The sequence below is a fragment of the Corvus kubaryi genome, unplaced genomic scaffold (genome assembly GCF_017639235.1).
Source record: "Corvus kubaryi isolate FWS band 111438036 unplaced genomic scaffold, C.kubaryi_AGA036_p1.0 68, whole genome shotgun sequence".
Taxonomy (NCBI): domain Eukaryota; kingdom Metazoa; phylum Chordata; class Aves; order Passeriformes; family Corvidae; genus Corvus; species Corvus kubaryi.
In genome coordinates this window covers 10,826,752-10,839,781 of record NW_024582056.1, presented here as the reverse complement: position 1 = coordinate 10,839,781, position 13,030 = coordinate 10,826,752, and the positions used below count along the sequence as shown (strand labels likewise).

Below are 13,030 nucleotides of genomic sequence, written 5' to 3'. Positions count from 1 at the left end.
GAAAAGAGAGGTACATCAAATAATGTAGCCACAGGTTTCCATAGCTCAGTGTGTCTGGTTAGGACACTGAATGCTTTCCATAGTTGAAACTATGTGAAAGCAGTAGGTGAAGTACAGCAAACTGGGCCCAGGCACATGAGAGGTACCTCAAGATGGGAACTGAAAATTTCTCACTACTAATTCTAGGTATTTGAGTTCTACTGCACCTCCTTAGCAATGATAAAATATTGACAGAAAATTAATTTGCAATACTCGTGCTGAAGACATTCTGCTTCTCTCATTTACTGCTGTCTGAAGTTACATTTGTTGTGTTCTCTGTGTCAAAATAATGGAAGAAAACGTCTCACATTCAAATTTTCCTGAGACTGGTGAATGGATAAGGATATGCATCTCATTCATCCTGCCACTTGTGAGAGACTTGGTGACACCACAGCAGATTTCTCTAAGATTTTTTCTTACTTTTTGGAGAAAAAAACCCCAGAGAGTCAATTCTATAGTTCACAGCATCACAGAATAGTCTGAGTTGGAAGGGACCCAGAAGGATCATAGAGTCCAACTCCTCCAAAGTGAATGGCCAATACAGGGATCAAAACCAACACGTTGGTTATTAGTACTTTGTTCTGACCAACTGAGCTAACCTCAGGGTCAAGTTGCACTTGGGTAAGAAGCTCACTTTTGAAATACGAAACTAAAGTCAGTGATTGTGCTCCAAAATACATAGTGGACAATAAAGTGTAAAGTCACTCAAGCAAAAAATAATGATTTCAAAGTAGAAGAACTGAGAATTTTAATTTTTTTCCTCAGGCTTTGTAGTTTGACTTCACCAGGTCTATGTTTTGTTTTGTTTTCAAAGACAGCTCAGAGAAGTGAACGAAGCAGTCGCTAACTTGAAATGGAAAATATATAAAAAGACAATAAAAATAGTATATATTTTCGTAAAAAGAGTTTTCATATTGTATTGTTTACAAACTAGATTCTTGATATCGGAGATATTGCAACATTACTGCAGCATCAAGGCAGTACAGCACATAGGACCAATACCTTGTGTCCCTCACAGCCTGATCTACAAAGTTTGGTTGTGAGAAATGCCTTCACTTCAGAGTAGATGCCTCATTTCCAAGTTAAACACCAATGCTTCTGTCTTTAACTGTCTCTTTTTAATCTCACAAGCAAAGTAAAATTTTGCTGTTCTGCTTACAAGAAATTCACTTTTTAAATTCTTTCTTCCCCTGCAGTGTCTCTAAAAAAAAAAACCTCAAATGTGCTGTGAGTCAAAAAGGAGGTTTTTGCTCCTCTATGCAACACAAAAGGGGCAGGCAAAAGCCATAGCTGAGGAAATATGGCAGCAAGCAGGTGCCCATGGACTTGAAGCTGATATGCACTGTATAAGTGAAATGGATAAGGTGAGATACTCCATACTGTTTTGAAAAATACGTATTGAAGAACTGCATTCTTCTTCGCATGCTTGAGTGGTGGCTCTTGATAATCATGAAGGCTGGCAGATGCACCCACCCAGGGTACACCATCTAGTGTCAAATTTTTGTTCTTGTGAATCAGTAATTTCCACCAGTACTTACAGTCACTTAATAGCCTTCTGCCAAAGATACATCTTGTGATTTTTCTTATTAGAACTGTATTTAATAAATCTTTATCTCTCTTCTCACAATGATTCAGTGACTTCTTGAAAACTTTTTATGTATGCAGTAGTGAAGGAATTTTGTATTTACAGGTCAAGTCTGCTGTTACTAGAAACGATGTTTTTTTTCTTGTTTATTTGGTTGTTTTGGGTTGGGGTTTTTTTGTTCTGTTTCTTTTGTTGCATTGATGTTCTGTGTTCTGTTAACTGTGGGCGCCAGCATGGCTCAGAGCTTTTGCGGGTCTTCTTATGTTGCTTAGCATGTGCACTTACTTCAATTCCCACAGGACTCACTCAAGTTACGTTCTAGAACAAAATAAAAAGCTTGGCTGGAACAAGGAAGTGGCTTTTTATTACTTGCTGTTATCCAAGAGTAAGAATGTGAAAACCTAGTTCTGTAACTGAAAGCAATATGGACTGTAATTTCCTTCACAAAGTACTCTCAACTGTATGTCCTCAAACAAAAACATATTAAAAAAAACCAATCAAAACTTGATAGCCTGGTATTTCATATGAGAGGAGGATAAAATAACATCTAAAAGTTTTTTTATGCACTTGAAAATGTGAGACATTTTGTATGAATGTGCAGTGAGTATGTAGCTGAGTGTTACAAAGAGACTTTTATGCAGCCATCAGGGAATGTGAAGATTCTCCTTATATTCTTCTCTTTAATTTCTTCTGCATTTGACAGGTTTGGAGATTAGTTTCAGGAAGGTGGTAGTCAGAATATTTCTAGCCCTGTTATTGGCCTGCCACTTAAATGAATGTATTTTGCCAAATTTGGCAAGACAATTCAGAGCTGCAAATTAATGATGAATTCAGAATCTGAGAATTGGGCACTGAGGAAAAAAGTAATTTCTGCAGCTTTGTAAGTTTTATCACATAAGCTGTTTTTTTCCCTACTTGTCAGTTAGAAAGTCTGTCTTTATGTAGCTATTGGGTATTTTGAGACCTTGTCATCACTTAAAGGGATTGCTGTGAATGTCTGTGGATGGAATAGGTGGTTACAGAGTCAATAATAGTAATGTGATCCTCTTGCCATTCAAAAGTGAATGGTCAAATACTGCTCAGGTCTCAGGAACACTGGCTATTTCCAAGTAGTGCCTCTCACCTACAGTCTCAGGGGTGAGATAAGGTCATAAATCCATGGCTGGTTATGGTTGATTACATTTTATGAAGACTGAAATGAAGTGGAAGTGAGGTAGGAGCAGTAACAAATGGGAGGCTAAATGGAGATCATCTTGGGTCACAGTGCATGTAGTCAGCCTTGGATGAGTTACCTGAATAAGTACATTTGTCATGGTATGATATGTATTATTCTTGATAAGATGAACCTGGCTGGCTGATCCCATCCTCTTCTTTCAGTAACCAGGCACAGCTTGAGCAGGCTGCTCACTGCTCTTGTGTGGCATTTCTGTCCTCAGCTGAGGAGAACATTTGAAGGAAAGAGAAAGAATGAGACAAACCTGAAACACAAAGGATGTAGGAAGAAGTGAAGGTAGAGTGAAGAACTGTGTAGTTGTGTTAGGTTCTTGCTGGTCTAGTGATGTAGCAGACCTCGCAGTAATTGACACAAATTATTGCAGAAGCTGTGTCACCTAATATTTGGTTTCCAAAAGGTGTCTAAGTTTGCAGACAAGAATCTGCAGTGGAATAAGCAAGAATTTAGTGAGCCAATCATGCCTCTGTTCTAATACACCACTTCGTACTTTCTGAGCTTGTATCTTCTTTGGTTTTTTAATGGAGCTCATTTTATTGTATATTCTCATGTGATACCAGTAGACCCTTACTTTCTTTACCTGAAGAGTTTGCTTTTGTTTGTAAGTGCAGTAGTTACCTGTGGCAATGCACTGCAGAAGCTGTGGGTCTGTACTTACCAAATCAGCTGTGGAAGTTTTGAAAATCTGAGTCCTTATTGCAACAGAACCCTTAAGGTGGTTTTTTTGTACAACTGATAGCTCAGTTTTGAAAGTCTCAGGATTTTGTGAGTACTTGGAGTTTGCCTGAACTTATGAAAGACAAAAGCTCTATTTGAATCGTTCTGGAACACAACCCACTGAAGTCTGGCAAAGTACCCAGGGAATATCCTTGCATGCTTAGTCTGTTTGCTTGTGCTTCTCGAGGCCTCTGCTGTAGGCCACTGCCAGAGGCAGGACATGCAGTAATTTAAGTTTACCATGCAACTGCTTTTAGGTTCTTCAGGAAAGATTTGGAAACAATGCCAGCAGTAAAACACCTTTATTGTCTATTTCTTTGTATTCCTAGCCTTTTTGGGTTGTAGGTGTTAAGTAATTTTTTACATGGCTTGACAAGGGGATAAAGTTTGAGTGATTTATTGAGGCTGGTGTTTAGAACATAACTTCTCAAAATCTGGAGTTTTGAATTGCAATCTTGAAACGGCTCTAAGTGAAATGCAGCACCTCTTGCAATCTTTCTTTTTATTTTCTTATAACCCTATTATTTTTATTAAACTTGGAATGCTGGGAGATGATTTAAACTGCAGCCTACAGGGAGCAGTAGAAGGAGCTTAGGTTGCTTATTATGGCAAAGGGGAGGCTAAGGAGTGATCTGATAGCAGCCTGTGTGAGCCAGACTGGACAACAGGAGGCCAGATCCATTGGGTGTTGCCTGAGAAATTCAGATTTGACACTAGTGAAGAAGTTCTGCATGGAATAAACTTCCCAGAAAAGGGGAACCTCTACCCTTAGAAGTTTTCAAAATTCAGCCAGTTACAGCTGACTGAGCGCAGTGCTGGCAGTTAGTCCCACTTGGGGTATGGCGTGGGACTAGGTGGCTTCCAGAGGTCACTCCCAAACAAGGGCGTGGAGCTGTGTTTCACAGAGGTCACTACCCACAGGCCATACGGGTGCTGCGAGAGCGATTTGTGTGGGTGCCCTGACCAACAGCACGCTGGCATGGTGCTCCAGCCTGCTAAACATGGGGTAGTCACAGACTCTGAGTGCTTTTTACTTCAGAAGTAATAAATGGTTGCATGAGATCTGAATTTGTGGAACTGACACATGGTCCCTACTACAGGCAGTTCTTGTCAACCTGGTGTAATGGGAGTAGCCCCCATGAAATTCTGGGAAATATGGGAGACCGGTATTAGCAAAGGAGAGAGAAGCGAATTGGGCGCAGGGTGAGTGGGCTAAAATTAATCAGACTGTCGAGCTCAGTGTCTGATTATGACTCTTCAGAGCTACCTTAGTTCCCCCAAAAGCACGGGGAATTTTTTTTTATATGATGATCTCAACGGTCTTTTCCAACCTAGTTAATTCTGTGATACTGTGATTCTGTAACATGGAAGTTACCAGACAGGACCAAGTGATACTTAATGGAACTTAGAAATGATCCCTACAGTTTGTATGGACACACACACCACTTAACCGTGTAAAATCAGGATTATGGCTGTATATGTGATTTTGATCATATATACAAGAATACCTTTTCCACTTGACAAATAAAATACTGTAGGAACTGTGTATTTAAGCTGTCTGAGTGCAGTTGTGAAGTATTCTTCATGTGTGTACTAGCCTGCTCACAATGCTGCCCTTGGACATTTTTATATGGGATCATAGGATATTTCAGGTTGGCAGGGGCTTCATGTCGTTGTCTTGCAGCAAAGTCAGTTGAGGTCAGAGCAGGTTCCTCAGGGCTTTATCCAATCTGGTCTTGGAAACTCCAAATAAGATCATAAGTTGCATCCCCAAAATGACTTGTATTTATTTGAAAGACTTCCTGTGGCTTAATATAGGTAAGATGAGATTAAGTGGTTTCCTATGTACCCTTGGGAAGAGGAAAGGTGGCAGATAGAGTATCTAAGGCCACACATAGGTATCAAATGGCACCTTTTAACTTAACGTGTTCTATTGCTTGTAGTATAACCTGGAAACAGAAAAGGATCCTGTAGTTATTGTTATTTCCACTACTGGGACTGGAGACCCGCCAGACACTGCCCGCAAGTTTGTAAAGAAAATTCAAGACAAGACCTTGCCTCCTGACCATTTTGCACATCTCCAGTATGGATTGCTAGGTGACTTGGTACTTTCTATATTATTGCAGAACTTGTCTGTAAGTGAATAATTTTTGTATTTTTTACTTCTGAATAGGTGTTTTGGGGTTTTTAAAGTGCTTATAAAACATTTATTTTTATAAACAGCAGTTTTATGTAATGTCCTCTATGAGCAATAAAGGAAAAACATCACAGAAATTTTCTGAATGTAAGCTATCAATGTAATTTTTTATAGTTTAATTTTCTTTGCATAAAGACCGTATGATATGTCTATAGCTGTGTGAAGTTTAAATTTCATGTCAAGTCTCTATAGAGATTAGTAAACTAGATTAGTTTGCTTGACTGTGTGAGTCACTGGGCATTTTTTGCCAGTGGGAAAAATGCAGTGTAAAATGGAAAGGCAGGGGAAAGGCAGTGTAAAATGTTCTTAAAAGTAAAAACCTTAAATCTTCCCATCCCTTTAAAATTTGCAGTAATATTTTAGTTTTGAATGTTGCACTCATCAAGAGAAGGAATGTACCTTCAGCTTAAAGATGGATAAGCAAAATACAGATTTGGCAAAATGTACGGTATAGCTTGAGCTGATGGTAAGGTTAGTTTGTTGAGTTTTGAAATTGCATTTATAAAAAAACTCCAGAAATGTCTATTTAAACCTAGGTTATTTTTACCTGACAAGTGGAAGTTGATAGATGGGAGTGTGGAAACTCCTAAGTTTCTAATAAGGAAGGGACCCATTAGAAGGAAATTTATATACTGGGTATAAAATGTGGAAGTGTGAACTATATGCATCCTAATCATGTAGCATTTTAAGAAGCTGTTATGCTATTGCCTAGTTGCACATTCCAGTTTGTGAAATGGTCAAGTTTTTCATAGCTGACTGCATGCATATGTGTATGTATAAAGATAAGTATTGTATTAACACTGAATTTTATTGTGGCAGAAATTATTATGGTGTCTCAATTACAGTGTAATTCAAGTTTAACAAGTTATTAGTCTTAAAATACTTTCATGGTATTCATCTCAACTGGTGCAATGAAATGTTTGCTCCAAGTTCGGTACTTAAGAGAAAGCAGAAGTCCTCTTAAAAGGAAAAGAAAAAGGCTGTTATAAGGAGAGAGGAATGGTCCATTATTAGGGGGCATCGTGGTTTAACCCCAGCCAACAACCAAGCCCCACGCAACAACCAAGCCCCACCCAGCTGCTCTCTCACTCCCCCAACCCGTCCCTGGTGGGATGGAGGAGAGAATAGGAAGGGTAAAAGTGGTAAAAATCGTGGGTTGAGATAATGACAGCTTAGCAGGGAAGGCAAAAACCATGAAAACAAGGAATTCATTCACCCTTCCTCATGGGCCGGCAGGTGTTTCAGCCATCTACAGCAAAGCAGAGCTCCATCACACATAGCAGAGATTTGGGAAAATAAGTGCCATCACTCTATATGTCTTCCTCTTCCCTCTTCTTTCTCCAGCTTTTTGTACTGAGCATGATGCCATATGGCATGGGCTGTCCGTTTGGTCATTCTCTTGGGGTCATCTCTCCCACCTGTGTCCACTTTGTGCACCCCCACCCTCCTCGCTGCTGTGGTGAGGTGAGGAGGGGAGCCGAAAAGGCCTTGGCTCTGTGTGAGTGCTGCTCAGCAATACCTTAAACATGCCTGAGTTATCAACATTGTTTCCAGCACAAATCCAAAACACAGCCCCATACTAGCTGTGATGGGGAAGACTAACACTATTCCAGCCAAAACCAGCACAAGTGGAAATAATAAGGATCTAGTGGTTTGAAATTGCACACAAGAAAGGGTCAGGCTGTGAAAAATTCTGATAGCGATAGTGAACCAGTGGTGTGGATTACTTAGAGAATTTGTGAAGGTGACCTAAAACCAGTGGTCTTTAGGATTATTAGACAAGCATCTCGAAAGGATGATTGATCACTTTTAGGGTGGGTCAGTGATTTAGCTGACCTCTTAAAATATTGGATCTTCCATGAACATGGCTCCTGAGGGCACTGACTGTTAACAGGTAACAAAGAGCATCTTCATCTTAAACATCTTCAGAACAGTTAAGGGGCAGAAAAGCCAGTGCAGAGGAAACAAGATCTACAAAGAAGTCTTTCATTCCTGAGGAGGAAGTTGCTGGACCAGATTCCCTCATGCAGATTTTTCAGCTATCTTCTTGTTTAAAATCACTGCTATGTTTGATGAGTCTTTTTTCCCCAAGTTCCAATATTTTTAAATTTCTTTTAATACTCCCTCTCTTATGTTGCTGACATTGTTAACAACTTAATCCTGAAAGTGAGATAATTTCTTTTGGTAATTCACGCAGTTTATCAGTTTTACTCTTTTTAATTATTTCAGTTCCTTACGTTTCTCCTGTTAGAGGAATATTGTATTTTTTAAAAGCCTCAAACTAAAGCTGTATTCTTCTTAAATATGAAATATTGAAAACAAAGTGTTTTCAGTGTATTCCTCTGTCTTACATTTGGGAAGGAGGAGCCACTTTTTCAGCCCTATTTTGGGACAAACACAATTTTGTTTGAAATCCATATATACATATTTCTATTTCAATGTAGCATCTGAATAATACACTTACATATGCAAGTGTGTATGTATATATAGATGTGTAGTTGTATTTATCATAGAATCATAGAAGGCCTTTATTGGAAGGGGCCTTTAAGATCATCTAGTTTCAACCCCGCTGCCATGGGCAGGGACAACTTTCACTAGACTGGGTTGCTCAAAGCCCCATCCAGCCTGGCCTTGAACACTTCCAGGGATGGGGCTTCCACAGCATCTTTGGGCAGCCCGTTCCAGAGCCTCACCACCTTCACAGTAAAGAATTTCCTGCTAACATCTAGTCTAAACGTACTCTCAGTTTGAAGCCATTCCTTCTTGTCCTGTCACCACATGTCCTTCTACAAATCCCCAGTGTCTTTCTTGTAGCCTCCCTTCAGGTGCTGGAAGGCCACAATTAGCCTTTTCTTTCCTAGGCTGAACAATCCCAAGTCTCTCAGCCTTTCCTCCTCGTAGAGGTACTCCATCCCTCTAATCATTTTGGTGCCCTGCTGTGAACTTGCTCCAACAGATCAGATTCTTCAGCTTGCCTGCAAGAAAAGTCTGTCCTGTCTTTGTCTGTGTAGCCTGGGTGGCTGGCTGATTGACACAATTCCACTTTCCTTGAATTTGCTAGGTCTGGGAGATTCAGAGTACATGTTCTTTTGTAATGGTGGAAGGACAGTAGACCGCCGACTTCAAGAACTTGGTGCCCAGCACTTTTATGACACAGGATTAGCAGATGATTGTGTAGGGTAAGAACTGAATTTTAGTTTTTATTTGGATTTTATTTCTTCATGATGCAATGCTTGATGTTCTGAGGCATTTGGAGTCCATTGAACCTGGATACTCAGCACCTCATAGAAGTGAGTTCTGCCTGAGCACGGTATGTCTATTCAATCTCAATTGCCGTTAAATAAAACTGCATTTTTAAAGTGTGAGGAGACACTAATCCCTGGAAAAATAGTATTTAGCAGTTCTAGAAATTAAATAAGTCAGAATAAGTGGAGGGGTTTGAAAATGTAGTCTGTTTTCTCTTTTTCCTTTTTTATTCTTTTTTTTTCTTTTGGGGGTGGGCAGAGGATCACTTTGGAGGACTTATGTAAGAGGATTTTTCTGTCTGTTGTAGAGGAATTATGTAAGAAAACAACTCCCTGTTCTGTTGCTCTTTCTGGCCAGTAGGCTGCAGTCTTGGCTTAGTTATTTTGAACTGCTGCTTATATTGGTTCTGTGCATGATGATGCAAAGCAGTTGAACACAAACATTGTCATAACCATAAAACTTATCTCTTGTGTTCTGAAATAATAAAAATGGGCCATTTGTGTAAGCCATTGATATTGCTGTTGCACAATGAAAAGTTGCATATTCAGCTGCCATTCCTTCAACTTTATGACAGAAAGTTCAGCATATGAAAATAAAAATAAGAAACTGGGAAAAGAGCAAGGCTGTTATACATTTTAGAGTCTGTAAATTTACATAGTGATAACGACTAAATAATTTTTTTTTCTGACAAGTAACCTTGGTAACAGCTACAGATATATATTAGAAATGGAAAGTGAATGGTGCTTTTTTGCTTTTGTGGTCTTTCGTTATTTGTAAATTAGCAGTCCAGGAAGTCACAATAATTCATCCATGCATTTCTTATTTTTTTTCCCCCTTCATTCCCAGTTTGGAATTGGTGGTTGATCCTTGGATTGATGGACTTTGGCTTGCCCTCAAGGAAGCATTGCACTTGCAGAAAGAGAAAGAAGGCATGAACAGTGCTGTCGATGCTGTTTCCAGCTCTCTCTCTCCCGCTCTGCATACTGTGCATGAACTAAACCTCAGCTCTGAAATACAGAACTTGAAGCTAGAAGATGGGGGAGCAAGGGGTTCTGATGTTCTGTCACAGAAACTGGATGACATCAATCTTGTGGCTCCAGCTAGAGACACCGAACCCTCACTCGTTCATTCTGTCCCTCCTGTCTCTCAGTCTGCTCTTAATATTCCTGCCCTGCCACCAGAATATATAGAGGTGCAGTTTCAGGATGCCCAGGATGAGGTGAGGACTTCCCTTTGAGTGACAGAAGCCTCTAGCTTTTGTAGGAGTATGAGTGTATACTCCTACATATGGCTCAAAAGAGCTCCTTACATAAAGGAGATATATCCCCAAGTGCAAGAGGGTTTTGAATTTTAAGTAAAAAGTCCATTTATATTGAATGTAGCTGCTACCATATGGGTTATGGACACTTATGTCAAGATATAATTCAGCTAAATAGTAATTTGGTATTACACTGTCAGGAAGGCAAGAATTCAAATCCTCTGTGGCTTATGTTGTTACAGTGAAAACATCTTGGTGTAGTGAGGAGTACAGTACAGTTTCTGTTTAAATTTTTAGTACTTTCAGAATGCACTAAGAGGCTGTAAAATTGCTCAAAGTCTTCCTGCATACTTAGTAACAGAGAAACTTGTCATTGTGAAAACATGATCACTATTTTACTATGGGAAATGGAAGATGAACTGTAGATCAAAAGCCAGTATGCTTTTCATGTGAAGCCACATTGAATAAAGACCTGCTGTACTAAGAAGAGAATTAGCATGAGCTGGGAATCATCTCCAGTTGGCAAGAGTGACTCAAACTTTTCTGGTTGCCTGTAGAGGGCAGATGTTTCAGTTATCCATGCAAGGAAGCAGTGAAGTCTTGCTGCTCTTTAAATGATGGGGAGCCAGGAGCTGAGTGTGGTAACACAGCCAGCATTGTTCCCCACTACCCAAGCAATGCAAACCAGGAGGTGGCAGCCAGGGTCAGCCAAGAGTACAGATCATCAGGCAAGTTTGTGGGAATCGGGCAGCTCTGGGCCCAAGCCAAGAAACTGGTCTCAATTCCAGGCGTGGATCAACAGGATCTGTGTCCAGTCACGGGCATGGTTGAGGCTGAGCTGCTGACCAGTGCTGCTGTAATGTAGCTCAGGAAAGGACTGAAGAACCAGTACTGAGCTGGGATGGGGTTTCTGGGCCCAGTCCTCTGGTGTGGCTGCTGATGATCACGGAAGCCCTTTAGTATCCTCTGGACTCTGACACTCTGAACAGAGACTTAATGGAAATGCTGAGAGAATCACTTAGTCTAGCTAATACAGTTATGTAAGAGTGTATGGATTTAAACACTGGGTAATTTTGCATTTCTTTTAAACCTCGTATTGTTGGTTTTGTGCGGGTTGTTAAATTTAATAATCCAAATTAAATTCTAGGAAGTTTATGATTTAGAGGTACTCTTCTATTAAAGACGAATAGTTGGCTTGAATGTGCTGCTTAAAAGATCCTATATTCTTAAAGTCAGCATGTATTCAGACTGATCTCTGAAATAGTTCATCAGGTTCTAATACTGATGCCTTAACTTTTCTGTATGTAGAAAAAAAAGTTAATTTTGCTTTTGAACAGCAAATGAAAAAAGATGAATCTGCTAATTTGGAACTCAGTGACAGATTAAAGATTATAGTCCAGATTTCAGATATAAAACAGGATGGTTGTCTTGAACCCTGGAAAGAATCAAATGCATGTTTGTGGTTTTTTCCTTTGGAACTATTTTTGACATAGTTGGCGAGACCTCGTCGAAAAGTAGTATGTAGGGTCATGTTTGGTTTTGCAGGTATCACACAATTCATGTCCTCTTTTGGTATCTCACATTGCAACAGCAGCTATGGGTACTTTTTGCCAAGCGCAGCTGAAGTTGGTGTGTTTTGAAGTGCATCAAGTTGAGGTTTGGATATCTCCAAACAGAGACTCCCTGCCATTTAAAGAAGGCCTGGTAAACGATCTCTCCAGTTACTTAAATGATCTTGTCTTGGGCTGTTGAGTCTCAGGGTTGAATTAACAAGCTGCTGCATACTGGTAGCAGAGCAGCAATGGTCTTAAGCATTTGTGGGAAGTGTAAGATAATACAGTTTAGCTGAAATCTTGATTTCATTATGCCTCAAATTTGGCTTGTGGGGAATACAAATGTAGACAATTACCACAGTCCAGCTGATGCACAATGGCTTGATATGGCCCAAGCCATTAATCAGCATGTCAAAATCTTAAGAGAACAAAGAAACTTCCGACTGTTCTCAAGTGATTCTCTTGTCTCCTTTTTTAAATAGGAAATCGTCAGATTAACAAATATTCTCCTCTTGGTGGGATGATTCCTTTACGTTTGACAGAGTATTGTTGTAGGCATTTGGTATCCCTCCTGCCTTTTTTTATTTTTGTCTGCATTGATCTCATGTTAAACTTGCTGACTATAGTGGTGGAGAAACGAGGGCTGTAGTCTGATCTTCAAGTGACAGCCTTTGACATATGTGACCTGGAATTATTCTTCGTGCCCATTTGTCATACTTGGGGCACATTTTTACCTCTGTAGAAATGTTGGGTTATAACATGATGCTGTCTTGTGGAGTGGGGTTTGCTCATTAGCTCTAATTTAAAACTACTCTTACAAGTTGCCTATAATAATAGCCTTATATTGACCCCAAAGCCTCAAGCTGTAAACCTGCAATGATGTAACTTCTGTTCGTACTTCTTATGTCCATTATATACATCTAGTAATCCTTTAATTAGGCAGGAGTTTTCTGGGGTTTAACATAAATGCCATTCTCTAATTGGCTATTTTCAAGGCAGTTCTTGAAAAATGAAACAGCTCGCTGCATTTGATAATAATGTAGGCCCATTAGACTGTTCAAGCCTACTGCCTTTTATAATTGAATGTATGCCAGTAACTGCTTAGATGTGATTTTTTAAAAAGAGGAGCAAAACACTCTATGTATAGAGAAGATTAATGTTGTTCCTTATTGAGTAGTTTTCCGAGATTGTTTCCAAAAAACCT

General features: G+C 39.7%; 1 protein-coding gene across 6 annotated transcripts in view; it reads left to right on the top strand.

The window, feature by feature from the left end:
* Positions 1–13,030, top strand: part of MTRR (5-methyltetrahydrofolate-homocysteine methyltransferase reductase) — a 30,607-nt gene that overhangs the window by 2,652 nt on the left and 14,925 nt on the right. For 2 of the 6 annotated variants that reach the window (XM_042048926.1, XM_042048931.1), the window contains exons 3-7: positions 1,236–1,403; positions 5,516–5,669; positions 8,831–8,948; positions 9,862–10,234; positions 11,819–11,977. In XM_042048926.1, the coding sequence (XP_041904860.1) occupies positions 1,260–1,403; positions 5,516–5,669; positions 8,831–8,948; positions 9,862–10,234; positions 11,819–11,977 (948 nt within the window). In that variant the 5' untranslated portion in view covers positions 1,236–1,259. Of the gene's footprint in view, positions 1–1,235; positions 1,404–3,001; positions 3,135–5,515; positions 5,708–8,830; positions 8,949–9,861; positions 10,235–11,818; positions 11,978–13,030 lie in introns of those variants that run through there. The other 4 variants (XM_042048929.1, XM_042048928.1, XM_042048927.1 and 1 more) reach the window with 4 other exon arrangements.